The sequence below is a fragment of the Rhinolophus sinicus genome, chromosome 14, assembly GCF_057876585.1.
Source record: "Rhinolophus sinicus isolate RSI-liver-muscle chromosome 14, RSI-T2T, whole genome shotgun sequence".
Lineage (NCBI taxonomy): Eukaryota > Metazoa > Chordata > Mammalia > Chiroptera > Rhinolophidae > Rhinolophus > Rhinolophus sinicus.
Window position 1 is genome coordinate 143372084 of NC_142514.1, and position 17637 is coordinate 143389720.

General features: G+C 45.9%; 2 protein-coding genes across 2 annotated transcripts; both read left to right on the forward strand.

Annotated features, from left to right (window-relative positions):
• The first annotated feature begins 6727 nt into the window (after nucleotides 1-6727).
• On the forward strand, nucleotides 6728-7877 carry OR52W1 (olfactory receptor family 52 subfamily W member 1). Its single transcript, XM_019755838.3, is given in 3 exon segments — nucleotides 6728-7181; nucleotides 7184-7380; nucleotides 7382-7877. Coding segments are annotated over 3 exon segments (954 nt in total). The 3' UTR covers nucleotides 7685-7877.
• Nucleotides 7878-12590: 4713 nt separating this feature from the next.
• C14H11orf42 (chromosome 14 C11orf42 homolog) lies at nucleotides 12591-17387 on the forward strand. The gene is made up of 3 exons (XM_019755833.3): nucleotides 12591-12662; nucleotides 16208-17006; nucleotides 17257-17387. Exons 1-3 carry the CDS (start codon nucleotides 12591-12593, stop codon nucleotides 17385-17387), a joined length of 1002 nt encoding a protein of 333 aa, XP_019611392.3.
• The last annotated feature ends 250 nt before the right edge of the window (nucleotides 17388-17637 follow it).

Sequence of the window (17637 nt, forward strand, 5' to 3'; positions counted from 1 at the left end):
GATGAACAAGAACAAAGAGTCAAAGTTTGACAAAAACTTTCGGAGAGGCAAGATGATGTTTTGGGCCATGTTATCAAAGGTGATAAAACATGGATGTACCAAAGCATCAAAGTGCACAATGGAAGTCAGCCAATTCTCCAGGACCAAAAAAGGTCTGTCAATCCAAATCAAGAGTCAAAATGATGTTGCTAAACTTTTTTGATATAGGAATATTATTCATTCTGAATTTGTACCAACTGGACAAACAGTTAACCAAGTTTATTATTTGCAAGTGCTGAAAAGGCTGCATGAAAAAGTTAGACAAAAACGACCTGAACTTTTTGCCAACAATTCATGGCTCTTGCATCTCAACAATGCACCAGCTCACACGGCACTCTCTGTGAGGGACTTTTTAGCCAGTAAACAAATAACTGTACTGAAACAACTTCCCTACTTACCTGATCAGGCCCCCAATGACTTCTTTCTTTACCCAAAGATAAAGCAAATATTGAAAGGAAGACATTTTGATGACATTCAGGACATCAAGGGTAATGCAATGACAGCTCTGATGGCCATTTCAGAAAAAGTGTTCCACAATTGCTTTGAAGGGTGGGCTAGGCTCTGGCATTGATGCATAGCTTGCCAAGGGGAGTGCTATGAAGGTGACCATAGTGATATTCAGCAATTATATATATAGCAATTTTTCTAGGATATGTTCACAAACCTAATTGTCAAAACTCATATAGTGATTTTTACAATCTCAAGATAGGAAAGGACTTAGTAAATAATACACAAAACTCCATGGCCTAGATGTGCTTTTTATTAAAATCAAAATTTTCTGTAAGGCAAATGACATCATAAACAAAATTAAAAGATAATTAGTAGACTGGAAGGTTATATTTCCAACATAAAGCATTAACATCCAGAATGTATAGAGAAGGGCTACAAAAATACAGGAGGAAAAAAGGCAACTGAATAAAAAATGGACAAAGGAAATGATCAGACAACTTAAAGAAGAGGAAACCTAAATTATCAGTAATTATATGAAAGATGTAAATTAAAATAATGAGCTAATATTTCTTATTAACCAGGTTCACAAAAATGTAAGTCTAATAATATAAAGCGTTGTCAAGGAATTTAAAAAACAGTATCTCTCATAAACTACTAGTGGGAATACAAACTGGACTAACTATTTTAAAGAGCAATTTGACAATATCTGCTAACGGTGAAAATGTGCATATTTATGACCCAGCAATTCCACTTCTAGATGTATACTCTAGAGAAGCTTTCATATATATGAAAATGGAAGCATGCATAAAGATGTTAACAGTGGTATCCATAGCAAAAAAACCCCACATAATTGTAAGTATATCAATAGATAAATAAATATAATTTGGCATAATCATATGCTGTAAAACTATGTGGCAATTTAAAGGAATGAAAAAGATCTGTATTTCTGCATAAATAGAACTAAAACATAATTCTCTGTGTACAGTAGGAGGTTAGTAAATATTTTAAAGCACTAATTAGCAAAAGCATTAAAACCTGAATTAGAATGATAAGACTAAATTCATGATAACTACTATCTCTGAGGTGAAAATGGAACAATATAGCAATATAGGAGATAAAAGAGACTTTAATTTTATCTGTAATTTTTACTGCGTTTATTTACAAAGGACTAAAAACAAGTGGGACAAAGTGTTAATAATTGTCAATTCTGGATGTGTTGATACATGTGCATTTGTTTTTATTCTTTGTACTTTTATATACATATATATTAGCCAATTCCCAAATAAAAGTATAAAAAAAATACGAAGAAGTATATCAGAGACAAAGGTATCAGTATGAGGGTACTGCAATATTTTAAGCTTGTGGGATGTAAAATAGGACATTCTCTAGCAGGTACAGAGAGAAGAAATACATGAGGTCTTAAGATGGGTATCGTTGGTTGTTTGAATTTCATGATAAGGGAGGGAGGCTGTTTTCCCATTCATAATACTGTGCTTGGCATGTAATGAGTTCTTAGTGTTTGTTGAATTCTGTGGATGATGTTAGTACTTTTTCTGATTATAAGAGTCACGCATGTAATGTGAGCATAGAGGAAGGGAGGTTATGATGGGAAAAGATAAAGGTGCTACCTATTATATTTCAGAAAAGAACTTTAGGGAATTAATTTCTTGAAAGATGGCCCCAACATAGGTAGTCAATGCAGAAGATCCTTTTATATGCTAGAGAACCTTTAGAGGAATCTACTCATCTTCTGCAGGAAAGCCTTTGGAAGACCATCTCAGCACTGATCTCTTTAGCCAATACTGGTCAGAAAGGCTTAGTCCAAAAAATTCCTCTCCCATGCTTCACATTGAAGGAAAAGAATGATTGGATAAATTAAGGGGTCTCAGGGTCCTAATCTAATCTTATTGTCTTACAGAGTTGTCTAGGAGACAAGGATAGAAATTGTGACCTCACTATTCAGGAGAACACTAGAGTCACTGCCATATATGGTCAAAGATGGAATCAGTCCAAAGGACTGACCCAGATGCAGAGGAAGGGGAAATGGAGAAGAGAAGACAATATAGGAGAATTGATAAAAACTAGGTCCGACCTACTCCATACCCTTACTAGTACGTGATTTCCACTAGCTCCTATTATAATATAGAGGGAGAACGGTTTCTCTCTTAACTCTACAACCTCAGTGCCAGACCATCCACTATCCTAGGGATTGGGAACTCCCAGAGTCCCCAGAGCTTTTTGGAATATTAAGGACATTCTTATGAAAGGACTGGTGAGCCTCAGATGGAAGGGCAAGAGAAGCTAGAAGACCTAGAAGACAGATGGAGTGGTGGGTTCCACTTACTTCCACATCACCACAGGATAGTGCCACCTTAGGGTAATAGGGTCCCTCTGGCCCTCCCGAAACTGAGGGAAGGTGAAGCCTGGGCTACTGTGGTGCTACTTGTCACAGAGTGGTCTCATGCTGACCTGAGAATTGAGACTTGACAATTGAGAATTTGCCTTAGGAGGTTTCTAAAAGAGGATTCAGTGTTCAGTGGTACCACTAGGACCCAAGATTTTCTGATCTGTAATCTATTCTGTAAATGGATAATCTACTCTTACATGTTTTGCTCATTGGTCATTGTAAGCAGAAAACCGTAGACCCACACGGACACAGGCTGATGATTCGGGACCCTATTCTATAGCAAGTGTTGATGGTAGCTGTATTAGTCAAAGAAGTCAGAAAATCAGGGTCAGTTCCCAAACAGAGCCCTCTCTTATCTGATTTCCCATGCCAGTCCAGAAGCAAATGAGAGGTCCTGTGAGCCTTCCCTCCTCCTCCCACTCTGGCACCCCCTCTGAGGAGCAGACTCTGGCATATAGCTCCCCAAGGTCACAGGTATATTGTCAGATCCCCTACTCCAATGGCCAGTATCACAGAGAAAAGACCAGCCAGGTAATCAATACAGTTCAGGAACCTCCTATAATGTTGGGCTGGGACCTGGGAGACAAAGAAACGTTTCTAGAAATAAAGTTGATGGTATCCCCTAATACATCCTGGATTACTGGAGAGTGGGAAACGCAGAATATATCACATTTGCAGGAACTTAATGAGTTCAGTTCTGTTGGGCTTAAAGTGTATGTGATTTATCTTATGAACAATCTTTGTACAAACAGTGTCCAGAATAGGCATATGCCAGTCAAAAGTCCTATTAGTGTTCTCTCAAAGCCATTTGGATACGATGGCATTCAAGGGCATTTTTTCCCAACCCTCTCCTTCCTGGCTCTCAATCCACTGCTCCCACCTCCCAACTGCTTCTGCCCCACCCCCACCCCCAAAAGATGAGAGCTCACCATCTACTGCCAACTAATTGAAGCTCTTTATACATCTCCCCGTTCAGCAATCCTAGGCCCACCTGCCAATCTCAGGCTCCTGAACTCTTCCTCCCAGGAAAAGATGCCTTTTGCCCCAAATATCCTAGAAAACTACTCATGTGCTAAATCTCAGTGGGACTATTCCAAGTAGTGGCTAAGAGCAAGGATGCTAGAGCAAGACTTAGCTAATATCCTGACTGCTATTTATTGGCTGTGTGACCTTAGGCAAGTTACTTCATCTCTTCGTGCCTTAGTTCTTTGTCTGTACAAAGATGGGAGAAGGAATTGTACCTACTGCAGGTGCTTGTTGTGAGGATAGGGCTTAGAGCAGGGCCTGCACAAAAGAAACTCCAGAGGACTGTCGCCATTACTGTCATTCAGAGAAGACTTCCCTGACTCCCCCAGGAGAGGGGAGAGGCTCCTTTCTCTGTGCTCCCACCATACCTGGTACTGACCTGGGTTAATGCAGTTACTTTATGTGTCCACTCCCTGTGTCCACTGGACTGTGAGCTCCTGGAGGGGAGCAGGGTCTTGTTACTGCCATTGTATTCTCATCACGTGGCATGGGGCCAGGCACAAAAGAGATTCAATCAGTTCTGCTATAAAGCTAGTTTTGAAATGAAAATTTGATCCATTCAATTGATATATTAGGGAAATGAGCATAATGTGAATTTTGTATTTGCTTATGTGTGATTCCATCTGCAAGAAACTAAACGAATGCGGAAAACTCGGCCAGCTGAACTGAGCCGCGTAGGAAAACTGAACATGCACACGTGCACACACGCAAACATCTACCCGCTGCCTCAGGTCACTGCTTGTGTTACGAGCCACATCCACCCACCTCTGGTATTACAATATTTCACCTGATTTCAGATTAGCTCTCTTTCTACCTTTTCACAATAATTCACAAGCTGCTTCCAACACTCATTTCCACAAGGAAAACTCCAGGTCTTTTCATGGTGAAGTACCATATTTACTGGTGTGTTTATGTACTTTCTAACCAAGTAACATGAGCTACCGTTTTTATTAGGTTCCTATCCTTTTTAAAATGTGTCACTGATGCAGGTTTTAAATGTTGTGCCCCATTCCCATTTTTCCTATAAGCCCTGAATTTTTTATTGCATTGTCTTGCATAGTGTAGTGATTTTTAGCATATGCCTTGTTATAGCAGAAAGAAGCATACTCAGTGGACTTATGGTTGATGGCGACTAATTCTTTCTTTCTCATCTCTATGGATACTTAAGGCTCCTGAAACTGTAGGAGGCCCTGTTAGTCAGCAGTTTTGGCCAGCACTTCTGTCCCACAATTAAAAGCAATAAGTATTTGTTTATTCATAGACAACTACATCCCAGGCATCGTGATGAGCAGTGGAGCTACTGTGGCTAATGAGAAGCACTGCCTGTGACTGTGTCAGCCTAGTGTGTGTGGGGGGGAGAGAGAGAGAGAATTACAATAGAGGGGGACTGATGCTATTACAGAATAAAGCAAGGTCTTCTCTCTCCAGACTTCAGGGAGTCAGCAAAGACGTCTCAGAGGAAGTTGTTCCTCTTTCCCAGATCTTTGCCCTCCTATAAGTCAGTCTCTTTCCTTGTTGCCCCATTTCTGCCTCCTTACTCTACTTCCTGAGTTACCAGGCCAATCAGCACTGAGCAAAAGACAGAACAGGGAAGAGTTAATGTGGCACAGGTGGGAGGGGTAAGGGCCCTGAGGGAAACAGGTAGAATAGCCACGTAAAGGCTATTGGGCACATAAAGGCCACGGGCACTGGTCAAGACAGAGAAGCTGCCACCACGTGGTGCTCAGGATCTTTCCCCAGTCAGATCTTCTGCTGGTGCTTTCTTCCTCCTTCACTTACCCATTGCACATTTGCTAAGCTTCTGCCATGGGCTACATTCTGGGAGAAATCGGTTCTACTTGCCCTGCCTCCTCCAACATCAGAGATGCTTCTTCTTCCTTCTATCACTGCTACTCTGGGTTGAGTGTCATTTCCTTCCTCTCTGTCACCTCCACACCCTCTGGCACACCAGGAATGAAACTCCAGTGGAACTCCCTTCTGGATTGTGAAGATGGAATAGAGAAGTGCCTTTTTTGCTGCCATCTCTTTCTCTGTTGCTTCCTAGGCCCAACTTCAGCTCTCCAGCCGGTGTTCAAGTTCACTATTTCAGCATCAAGTTAAAGACAACGTAAGCACCCCACACACCAAAAACCTACCAAGTTTTCTCCTGTCACATAGGGCTTCCAGCTTCACCCCAGGTCCCATCTGCCGCCGCCTGCTGTTTCTCTCGTTCTCTCTACTTTCCTTTCTTCATGGAGACTTGGTGCTCAGAATGTGAAAGCTGGGCACATTTAAGCCTGCTCCCATTATAGAGCTAAGGAAGCTGAGGCCCAGGACTTCTGCCTAAGGGTACACAGTCAGGGACAGGACCAGCCTGAGGACTGATCCCCACCCAGCACTGGCTGTCTCCCCATCTCGAGACTGAGACTGACTCTACTTGGACCCTGAGGAAGAAAAACTTTCACTCCACTCCATCTTCAGCTGACCTCCAAATGGAGGGCTCTGATCGTACCAGTCACTGAAGCAGTGACCCTTTCCCCCTCCTCACTACCACTGTCCCCCATTTCTTCCCCTACTATGCTCATGGGTTTTCAGGCACAAAGGATTTTCCCATTTCAGCTAGGGTTGTGACCTTGATTACCCATCCAAAACTCCAACCAAAGGTTATAACCCTGTGATCCTCCCAGCCATGCACTACTTACCCCTACACATACTCCATGGATGGGTCTGTGCCACTGTGACACGCCAAAATCCTTCCCTTTGTCCTTCCCCTATCAAGAGTCATGATCCCATGAGCCCCAAAGCTTTACCCCCACCTCCCACAGGATGGCAGAAGCTCCACAGCCAAACTCTACCTTCCCATGCCCAGCCTTCTTCATACTGACTGGCATTCCAGGGCGAGGGGGTGCCCAGGTCTGGCTCACACTGGTCTTTGGGCCCATGTATCTGCTGGCCCTGCTGGGCAGTGGAGCACTGCTGGCAGTGGTACAGGTAGATTCCACACTGCACGAGCCCATGTTTTTGCTCCTGGCCACACTGGCAGCCACAGACCTGGGCTTAGCCACATCGATAGCCTCGGGGCTGCTAGCTGTGCTGTGGCTTGGGCCCCGTCCTATGCCATACGTTGCCTGCCTGGTCCAGATGTTCTTTGCTCACATGCTGACTGCCCTAGAATCTGGTATACTGTTGGCCATGGCCTGTGATTGTGCTGTGGCAGTAGGGCGTCCACTGCACTACCCTAGCCTAGTCACCAAAGCCCGCGTGGGCTATGCAGCCCTGGCACCACACTGAAAGCTGTGGCTATTGTTGAGCCTTTCCCTCTGCTGGTGGCACGATTTGAGCACTTTCTAGCCAAGACCATAGACCATGCCTACTGTGCACACATGGCAGTGGTGGCGCTGGTGGTGGGCCACACATGGGCCAACAACCTGTATGGGCTGGCGCTTTTACTGGCCATGTCAGGTGTAGATATTCTGGGTAGATATCACGGGCTCTTATGGGCGCATTGCCCACACTGTGCTGCGCCTGCCTACCAGGGAGGCCCACGCTAAGGCCTTTGGGACATGTAGGTCCCACATCTGTGTCATTCTGGCCTTCTATGTGCCTGGTCTCTTCTACCTCACACACCGCTTCAGTCGTCACACTGTCCCAAAGCTCGTGCACATCCTCTTCTCTAACATCTATTTGCTGCTGCCACCTGCCCCCAACCCTATCTACGGGGCCTGCATCAAGGAGATCAGGGACCGACTGGGAATCTTCACGTTCAGAAAAGGCCAGTTCTAAGGGCACTGAAAACAATGGAGCCTGGGGGTGAAGATGGGGGACATTCAGAGGAGAATCTGGGGTCTGGATTATGTGGATTATGTCATCTTTGTCCCATTATCTGGATGTGACTGTGATAATCACTCAGCAAATTTTTCCTGTGAAGCCCCTGCCTAGCCACATATCCTTGGGAGGAGGCAAGAGGCAGGGGCTATGTGTTACCATGATCACAGTACACAACATTTAACTTAAAGCTCCCTCCTCGCCTCTCACCATCATTCAAACCTAAATCTGCCCATGTTCCCTCACAAAAGCTCCTCTATAGATCCTGAACCTGGGGGTCTAAGAAGAGTAACAAGTTTTAAGGTACTTGTCTGGGATCACAGCCCTGTCTATTCCTGGAGCCAGATTCCATTTCAGCCAGTCCTTGGATAAGGAATCATATAAGCTTATCCCCTACCTTCTAAGAATCTGGACAATGTGTCCTGTGGTCCCAATTTGGCCAGGACACTGATCTTTAAGACATTCCCAGTTCAGAGAATCCTCTTGGTCTCATGTGTAATCACTATCTCCCCTACCCCTCGTTCCTCTGCCAAAGTCTTAAGAATAAATGGCTAGACGTTCTCTCTCTGGGCTTCCAGCTTCAGGAGTCAGGCATCCACCTGATACACATTTTGATATCCCAGAAAATCATTGTAGCCGTGTCACCTGCTTGCCTGAGATCCAGAGTCACTACGGTCTCTTACCAACCTGCCCTTTTGGGCATCTTCGGCCAAGAGTGCCAAATTCCTAAATAAAATCCTCATCAGCAATTCAATTTGCCCTGGCCAACATCACCAGAAGCACATGATACTGGTGTAATATGATGAAATAGGAGTACACAGCTGCGGATGCCAGAGAATAGAAATATTAACAGGAAGTGTCATGGTGTTGCCCAACAGGGGATTCACTTTCCACTCCTCACTGGAAGGGGCATTACATAAGCGAGCTTTCACACCAGCATGGAGTGCAGAATGAGTGTAATCTCAGACGTAAGGCAGGAAGTCACTACTACAAGGTCAGAGAAAGCTGCAGGCTGCACAAGCAGACCCAAGCTCTCCAGGAAAACTCATACCCACAGGTATTGGAGTTAGTCATGAAGACCTGAAGCCAGGTGCAACGCTGACCACTGAGCACAGACAGCTGGACCACGCACTGTGGGATACCACACAGGGGGTCACAGGTCTGAAAAAGCAGCTGATGACATCTCTAGGGCCACATGGGGTCTCACCAGGTGCTCATTAACAAGGAACTGAAGAAATAGCCCAGAAGTTCTGTGACATGTTCAGAGGTGTTGTCACCCTGAAACCAAAGGGATGAGAAAAAAATCTACACTTGTCCACAACCCAAGTGTGAGCTCAGTCATTCTCTCATGAAGTTATGAGTTAAAAAGCCCTCTAGGCAATGATTTTGTGGATTACTGTGACAGAATTCTAATCCTACTGGTATACAGGTCTTTAAATTGTCCATATCCTTCTCTTAGGGGTTCCTCTTCAATAAATCTATCCTGACAAAATAGTTAGACGTGAACAAAGATGTATGCACTAAGATAATTTGTTACAACATTATAAAGAAATGTATGTGTGGCCGTCACACATACACACATGCACACCATTTTTCGCCTTTCCCCTCTGGTACGTGAAAAGGGAAATCATATGCAGCCAGTGTTCATAAGCAGTGAATTCTGTCACCCTCCCAGAACAAGCAGCCTCTCTTCTAAGGCACTTTCTCCCCCGGTTGTGCACAACTCCCCAAGGCAGCTGATTCCAAAGCTGTGCATTATTCATTGTAAGAACTTGCTTTCTTCAACCCCAAAAGTCACTCCCTTGGATATTTGTATTTTGTTTTGGATTGAGATTGCGTATATCTCTACCATGTGATATGTTTAGAAGGCTTTACCAGCACTCTTTTACTCATCATGACAACCTGAGAAGCACTGAAGCCCATAACCCCTTATCTACAATTCCAAATATTAAAAAAAGAATCTCTGAACAATAGTTTTTGGTCCAAAACCTGACCTAAACCGTCACAATTCTATTTATATTTATTTTAGTGTGACTATTTATATATTTAGCTGCAGAAATACTGTATGTCCATTTATAGGACACTGAATCTCACTGGGGTACCCCTGCATCTCTGTCTCCTCCTCACACTGTTGGTCAGTTTTGCCCATGTCTCTCTTATATAAGGGCACTATAGCCCCTTTCTAAAATCTGAAGAATTCTAAATTGCAAAACACATCTGTCCTGGAAAGTTTTCAAATAAGGGATTAGAAACTTCTGTGATTACCCCTTAGCCTGAGAGAAGTGAAGCAACTAAATAGGGCCGTTATCACACTGAAGTCTTTGCTATCTGTGCTATTCTATCCTGCCCTAAAGGTCCCTGCAGAGAACCTTGTATTCTCTGGAAGATCAGCCCCCACCAGTTTGTTGTCCTCACGCTCTCCACTCTGCTCACCCCTCAGACGTGCTGCAGATGATCTGTGTCTTTTTCCCAGGGAAGCCCCAGAACGTGCCACATGGGAGGCAAACCCCATGAGCAGGGTGTGGCCCGCACAGCCCAGCCCTTGGGCTCATCGGCTCCACCCAGAACTCAGGTGTCATGTTTGCCTTCAGCAAGTTTCTGTCTCCAACTCTATGAGCCAAAAAGAAAGACAGGTTTTCTTCATATCAGGGGAGGGTAGTGTGGAGCTCAGGGAGCCTAGAAAATCGTGATAAACGACAGCAAAAGAGAGAAGACAGAGGTATGGGCTTCTTGGTGCGGAGTTCATCAGTACCCAATCTCCCTGCTCAGCCCCCTCGATGAACAAAAATCTGAGAGACCTCATCCGATTTCACCAACAGCCCATCAACCCTGCCCCTACCTCATCCATGCCCTTCTCATTCTGGAACCCCCTCAGCTATGGATGTGCTTCCTTCTCTGCCCGTTTATCAGTGACTCTCATGGTCTCTGTACCTCTGCATCTCTGTCTCCTTCCACTGTCGGTTTTGCCCCACGTCTGTCTCTTGTCCTCGTGTATCTCTCTCTCGCTCTCCCTCTGTCTACCTCACTCAGGATTCCTTTCTGCAAGGAACAGGAGTGCCAACCATACTCCCCCAGGTGAACTCTCCTGGTCAACTGTGATAAAAAATGTGCTAATGGGCGTTGGAAGGACTTGGCTTCACTTGTCTCAAGGGGAAACTTGGGGTTTCAATTTGTTCTGTTGCAGCTCTCCTCTCACCCTGCCCATTTCCTCTTCATGCCACCACTTTGCACTTCCATCTAGCAGGCAACCCTTCCACCACACACTCAGGTAAGTAGAAGGAATATGTTGGTTTCTCCCTTCACCAAAAGGAACTACTGTTTAATGATAAAAGCTGGAATCAGGCAGACTTGCACTTATTTAACCTCTCTGAGCCTGTTCATTCACTTGTAAAATGGGGAAATGATAGGAACCTACTTCAAGAGATTACTAAAAGGTTTAACTAAGATAATGGACTCAAAATGTTTGGCACAGCCCCTAACACTTAAGAATTCAACAAATATTTGGTATTAATTCCTCTCCTGGAGCATGGGCCCACACCACTGTCAAACCTTTGCTCAAAGGCCTGGCATCACATCCTTAGCTCTGTCTAGGGAGACCCTCCCCTAAGGCCACTTACATCTCTTTCAGGAAACTTTTCTTGGCAACACTCTCCTACCACTGTAGAACCTTGTCTATTCCCCAAACTCACACCACCTCGGCCAGCTCAGACAAGGGCCAACTTTGTGGGCTAGCTCTACACACTGAGCTGGGATAGGGGAGGACGCTCCCCACGCATGGCAGGTCTTCCTGGGCCCACAGGAGGTTCTGCAGGAGGACTTGGGAGAGCACTCTGGACTGGTGAGGGGCAGAGTGGAGAGGAGACTAGAAAGGCTCCCTAGAGTGGTTCTTCTCTGCGGAAAAACCACTCTTCTTTTCCAGCAAAACAGCAGGTTGAGATCGCTGGACAGAGACACAAGGGGAAATCACACATAGGTTAGGGCTGCAGTAGGAGTACCTACGAGACACAGAAGAGCCTAGGACAGGGAGTAGAGCATGAAGAAAAATGTCCACAGATGTACCTGGGTAATTCTGGCTTCCTGAGAGTTCTCTCTCGTTACTAAGGCAACCGTATCCCAATTAGATTCTTATCCTCCACATTGTCACTGTGCAGCATGGCTCCCTCCTACACACACCTGGTTTTCATTGCAGTTTAACCCACTTGTTAATAATGGGTTTCAACCCAGGCTACACATTAAAACTGCCTGAGGAGCTTTTAGAAATCCTGATGCCCGGGCACATTCCAGACCAAAATCAGAATTTCTGGGGGTAGAATCCAGGCAGCAGTAATTTTTAAAGCTCCCAGGTAATTCCAAAGTAAGGCCAAGGCTGAGAACCAGGGCTTGATTCTGTTTAAGTCCTGATCTGTACTTCTCTCAGGACTTTCAGGACCCCAAGGCAACCTCACAAAGTCATCTGCAGGTGACAAGGTCCATAGTAAATTGTTTCATGGAGGCTGCTGACAGGAAGTGGGACCTGGTCCTTTTTCCTTAAAGAACTCAGACCGAGAACTACACACACACACACACACACACACACACACACACACACACACGCAAACATATACAGACATCCTAACAGCTATCTGCATTTTCCTCCCCTAAAGTCCGAGAATGGATAGGTGACTCGAGTATGGACTCCGGCTATGAAAATAGTGAGGCTAGGAGAGTGACTGCCCTCTCCTCACCCAAGGCTCCGTCACCTACCAGGCCCTCTATGACCTCATGCTGTAGTAGGTCAGAGCCTAAGGCCTGGGCCTCACCTTCCTAGGCGGCTTGGGGCTCCTGCAGCAGCCACTGCCCTGCCTAACCCTTCCCATACCTCACCATGTTGGTTGGTGCCCCCCACCTGCTAACACTGGATGAAGCTGATGCCGCCTGGACCCTCATCAAGGATAAGGTAGGTAAAGCACGAGGCTAAAGGCGAAGTAACAAAGTGTCACCTAGTTGGGTCTGAGAAGCTTATGAACAGGAAGCAGCAGGAAGCCTGAAGACAATAATAACTAACATTTACTCAGTGCTTGTTTATTATGGTCCAGGCACTGCACTAACTGCTTTGCACAAACTGTCCAATTGAATCACAATTGCGAAAGCAGTAAGAAATTTTCCTTGAATGTATAGGGAGCTATGAGAGCAGACAGGAAAACTGTTAAGTCAGGGGTAGGACTTGGGAGGTCAGGAAGGCTTCCTGAAGAGAGTGACATCCTAGCTGGGTAAGTAGGAGTTATTCACGCATAGAAGGAAGACGACTACTCACATAGAATCATTGCTTAATAAACACTTGAATGTGTTTATTCATATGAACTCACATGAAGGAGTTCATGACCAGCGTGGAGGTAAGTGATCAGTGTACCAATTAAAGGTAGAGCATATGTAAAAGCCAGGAGAGGAAAAAGAGAAATGTGGATTCGTGAGCTACAAATAGTCCTCTAGAGCAGAGTTCAAAGGAATCGTGGTAAAAACAAGGTCAAAGATGTACAGGGGCTGATCAGGAAAGGCCGTTTAAGTTTTCTGAAGAACCTTAACTTTACCTTCGACTTCTTCACAGACACTCCCTCCACCTTAACTTCCACAGAAAGAGAAATTTGGGTTTTCAGCCATATATGTAGATTTCAAGGAGCAGGTAGATCTTGGCCTGAGTTGTAGGTATCCAACAAATCCCACAAAATCTAGATGGTTAAAAACTTCTGAGGTGAGAATTTAGGGATCATGTTCTGGTTATACGACCCGAAGGAGAGTGAATTTAAAGCATTCGTAGAAGGCAGCCCACCAAGTTTAATAAAACAACCATCTTAAAAGTGCCTACCATACTCAAAGCAGCCTTAATGGCATGTAGCTCCCATTTGACATGGAGTAGCTGCTCACCACAAAAGTCAGCTTCCCAGGGAAGCAGAAACATGAGAGCCAAATCCTCCCAAGTTTTAAAGTAACTGGTTTCAGCACTGGAAAAGGTTGGCCCTGGACTAGATCAATCAGAATTAGCGTGAAAATAAATGCAGCCTTCAACCATTAGAAAGCTATACCATCTCTGAGCACCAGAAAACACCCCTATCCTATTTAAATAGAAAATTGTCAGGAAAGTTGGGGTAGAGATATGCAGGATAAATCACTAGCGGTATGTGGCAAATTCAAGCAGAACACCTCTGAGTGACCTGCTTTCCTCTCAGGAACTGCTGACAGTTTATTGGGCACTTTGTAGAACATTTGGTTAAACAGAATGTGGCTTAAGAGGTCCCCATTCAGAATACAAACCAGCCAAGGTACATTCAAAAAGATAATCTTCCACCATCACTTTCCTGGGCTGCCCCTGGGAGATCTAAATTTGCAGTCCTATAAATTCCACAGAACTTCTACCCGGAAGTAAAAGTACAGTGGAAACAGGGACTAGTCTCAAACGGTGATTCTATCAAGAATACAGTCACCCTAGCATAGAACTGAGTGCCTTACTGTTCCTATTTGAGGATAACACTGGGGCCCTCAGGGGTAAGAAAGAAGACCTAATAAACCTCCATGGTATATTCATGTCTATGTTCTGACAGTCTCCAGCTAACCCAGAGGTTCACCTTTTAGCAGAAACCTGGACCATAAGAACCAAGTGTTGTGTCACACTTCTGTTAGAGGGACCTCTTCTGGAGACACTCCCATTTGTCATATTTCTTTAGGATCCTAGGCACCAATGGAGGAGCTGGGGTAGGATTCTGAAGTTATGCTTGGTGACTATGGTTTGATTGTCATGGGACAGAGCATTCTGTACATAAATACCAACCCAACCAGTGCTCTGCTCCCAGCCCTGGAAACCCAACTGGCCTTTCTCAGAGCCCTTTTCTTCAGCCTGATACCCCCACCCAAAAATAAGGGTTCCATGTCTCAGTGAAGCAAGCGAGAAGGAATGATGGGAAATTCTTCCATGCAGATCAAGTATGAGCACCAGTTATTTTCTCGGCTAGGTGACAAAAGACAGTAGTCTTCAAGCTACCGGAGCTTGCGGGAAATGCAGACACAACTCCATCAATTAGCTATCCTTCTTTTATGTTCAAGGGCAGCACTTCCAAAATAGCTTTATGTAGCAAGAAGCAGATCAGCCTTAAGGGACCACTAGTGAATTCTACCAGAAGGCCAGCCAAGTGGGCAATACCATCAGAAGAGGCACAGACATGTGAGATGTGGGGGCTCGGGGAGGGGAGCAAAGTACACAGCATTTGAAGAACAGGGCTCTAACATGAAAGGGACCCAAAGAAATTTTGGAATTTTGTATTCTCCTAGCAGAACACAGAGCCAGAAGTCTCAGCCAACAATATCCTGGATGAGTTATCATACCTAAGTACAATTACTGCAGAGGACCTTACAGTGTTTTGCAGTTGCTCATGAAGTTAAGCTTTCCAGAACTGGGTTACCAAACTCAAAAAGGCCAAGACAAGTAGGAGAAAACCAAGAGGAAGTGGAATCCCTAAAAGCATATTGGAATTAGCATTACAAAGAAGAGGTCTCAGATCCTTAAAAGAACCCTCAGCTAGGGCAGGTGTCTCCTAAGGGGTGATAGACTGAGTGTAAGAATGGATATTCCAAACCTATTTTGGTACACCCTTTCTTGGTTAATGACATTACCCATTTAGGAATAATCACCTAACAATAATCCTTGAGGATTCCTTTCCCACACCCCATTAGTGACCAAGCACTACTAATTCTATAACCTGCAGCTCTTCCCTCATTATTTTAGTTGAGGGGCTCCCCGTCTTGCCTGAAGTATTACAATACTCTCAATTATCTTGACTTTTCTCTCTCTCCTTAGTTTCTTTCTGCCTCTCTATTCAAAATTCGCTTTCTAAAATGCCTATCTGATCCCGACCCTCCTAACCAGAGCCTTTCAAGTAGCTTCCCATGGACCTCAGGATAAATTTCCCATCACTTAGGGTGAACACAGGCTTTTCCTAGTCAACTTCCTGTGTGCTTGTTCCTCCTCATACCCTACATTTATGCTATATGAAATGACATGTTCCTGATGTGCCCCTCTTATTTGCAAGCTCAGGTTTTCTCACTGGCCACTCCTTCTGCCTGGACTAACCATTCCGCCTGGTTCATCCCTTCAAAGCTCAAGTATTACCACCTAGAAAACTAACCGCAGACAAGGCTGTTAAATCTCCTTTCATCTCTTCCACAGCTTGCTATTATTTTCCTTAGCTGTGACTGTTTGTTTAAATTTTTGTCTCCTCCTTTAGACTGAGCTATATTAGGACAAGGACAAAGTCTCCTTCTTTTATGTATTCCCCGTATCTAGCAGTTTGGCACACAGTATACATTCAAGGTTTTGCTACAGGAAAGAACTGGGAGATAAGCAGAAGGCATGACCGTCTGAGTACATTGTGGAGATGTAATTGGACAGTGACAGAGGGAGGGTCGGTCTAGAGCAGGCTACCAACTCCTGACCCATGAACTGGCCACTTACAGGTTATCGAAGAGCGCTTTGGGCCCAATGGAGTGGCAGTACCTTTCCTGTCGGATGCAGCCTGCTATGACCTCCTGGGTGTGCTAGTGAAGCAGTCCCGCCCAGCCCACACCCGCCTGGCTTTGCCGGGTCGGCAGGGAAGGCGGGCACTGCAACCAGTGGGACCACTACCGAACCTCCTGGAGCAGGCAGGGTCCGAGGGTGCCTTTGCCCACTGCACTCGGGAATACTCACCAAACGGCCGAGCAGAGATAGCCTATGAAGAAATGCGACTCTTGGATGGGCAGCCCTGCCGGATCCACCTACATATGGGTGGTCTGCGCAAGAAGGTGGCCTTCCTGCAGCTGCCACCAGGGCAGGTGGGCTTACAGAAGACTCTCCCTTGGCTCCGAAGCACCCACAGCATCTATGTCATCTACCAGGTCTTCTCCTGTGCCTGGCTGCAGCTGGGGCTGTTGCCTACAGGCCGTGAGGCCCAGCTGCTCCGGTTACAACGGTCACTGCCTATTGCCTTCTCATGCCTCAAGTTTTCACTGCAGCCCAAGGGAGTGCTGGGACCACAGAAGCCCCTGAGCAAAGACCCACTACTCCATGGAGCCCACTGGGTCAGACCCAACCTCAATATCATGCCACCTCTGGCCCCCATATCGGCCCCTGACAACATCCCCGAAGCTGCTGATGTACCCCTACCTGTCCCAGCCCCACCTACACCACCTCCCCAGGAAGGGCTAGAGGGCAGATTCACCAGATTCTCCTATAAGGGCCGAAACCCTTTCCGAAGGGGGCCACACACACTGTCAGGTACTACTGGGGGGAAAAATTCTGAGGGGGACGGGACAAGGTGGAGGGAGAGGGCATGGAGGGAACAGCCCAGGAATGTGGGACACCCATAACTGTGGTGAGGGGGATGGAGGAAGGGAGCCAGGGAGGGTGAGATGGAAGCATGATCTTGATGACGGGGTGGGTACAGTACAGAGGACCAGAGGGAGGGACCAGGGAGACTGAAAGAGCAGGGCATGAGTCAAGCTGTGACTATCCCCAACCCTGGCAGAGAACTGGCTCTTCAGCCCCCGCAGCCCCCCACCAGGAGCCCAGGGTGGGGGCCCCGGGGACCCCGACCGGCACTCCATGTCCCTGCCCCTGCTGCAGGGTCTGTCCTCGGAGTTCGACAGCGACGACTGAAGCTGAGGCAAGAGGTGCAGGGGGCAAGGCCTCTAAGATCTGGCATAGGGATATTGGTCCCCAATAAACATCAGCTGCTGCTCCCCCAAACCACCATGTGGTCCTGCTGCTTCTTCCTTCAGGGCTCTGAAGAAGGGGTAGAGTCCCTACTTTTTTCCCTAGGTGTCATGTCCCCTCACTCTTTAAGGGAAGAAGGAGCACCTTGAAACTTTGGCGTCAATGTTCCTACCAGAGAGAAAATATCTCTGAC

Excerpts from the sequence above, each read along its gene's own strand:
- C14H11orf42 (XM_019755833.3), top strand. The coding sequence starts at position 12,591 with ATGTTGGTTGGTGCCCCCCACCTGCTAACACTGGATGAAGCTGATGCC. Across the intron at positions 12,663-16,207 it reads GGACCCTCATCAAGGATAAG|GTTATCGAAGAGCGCTTTGG; the intron begins GTAGGTAAAGCA and ends GGCCACTTACAG. Across the intron at positions 17,007-17,256 it reads GGGGCCACACACACTGTCAG|AGAACTGGCTCTTCAGCCCC; the intron begins GTACTACTGGGG and ends CAACCCTGGCAG.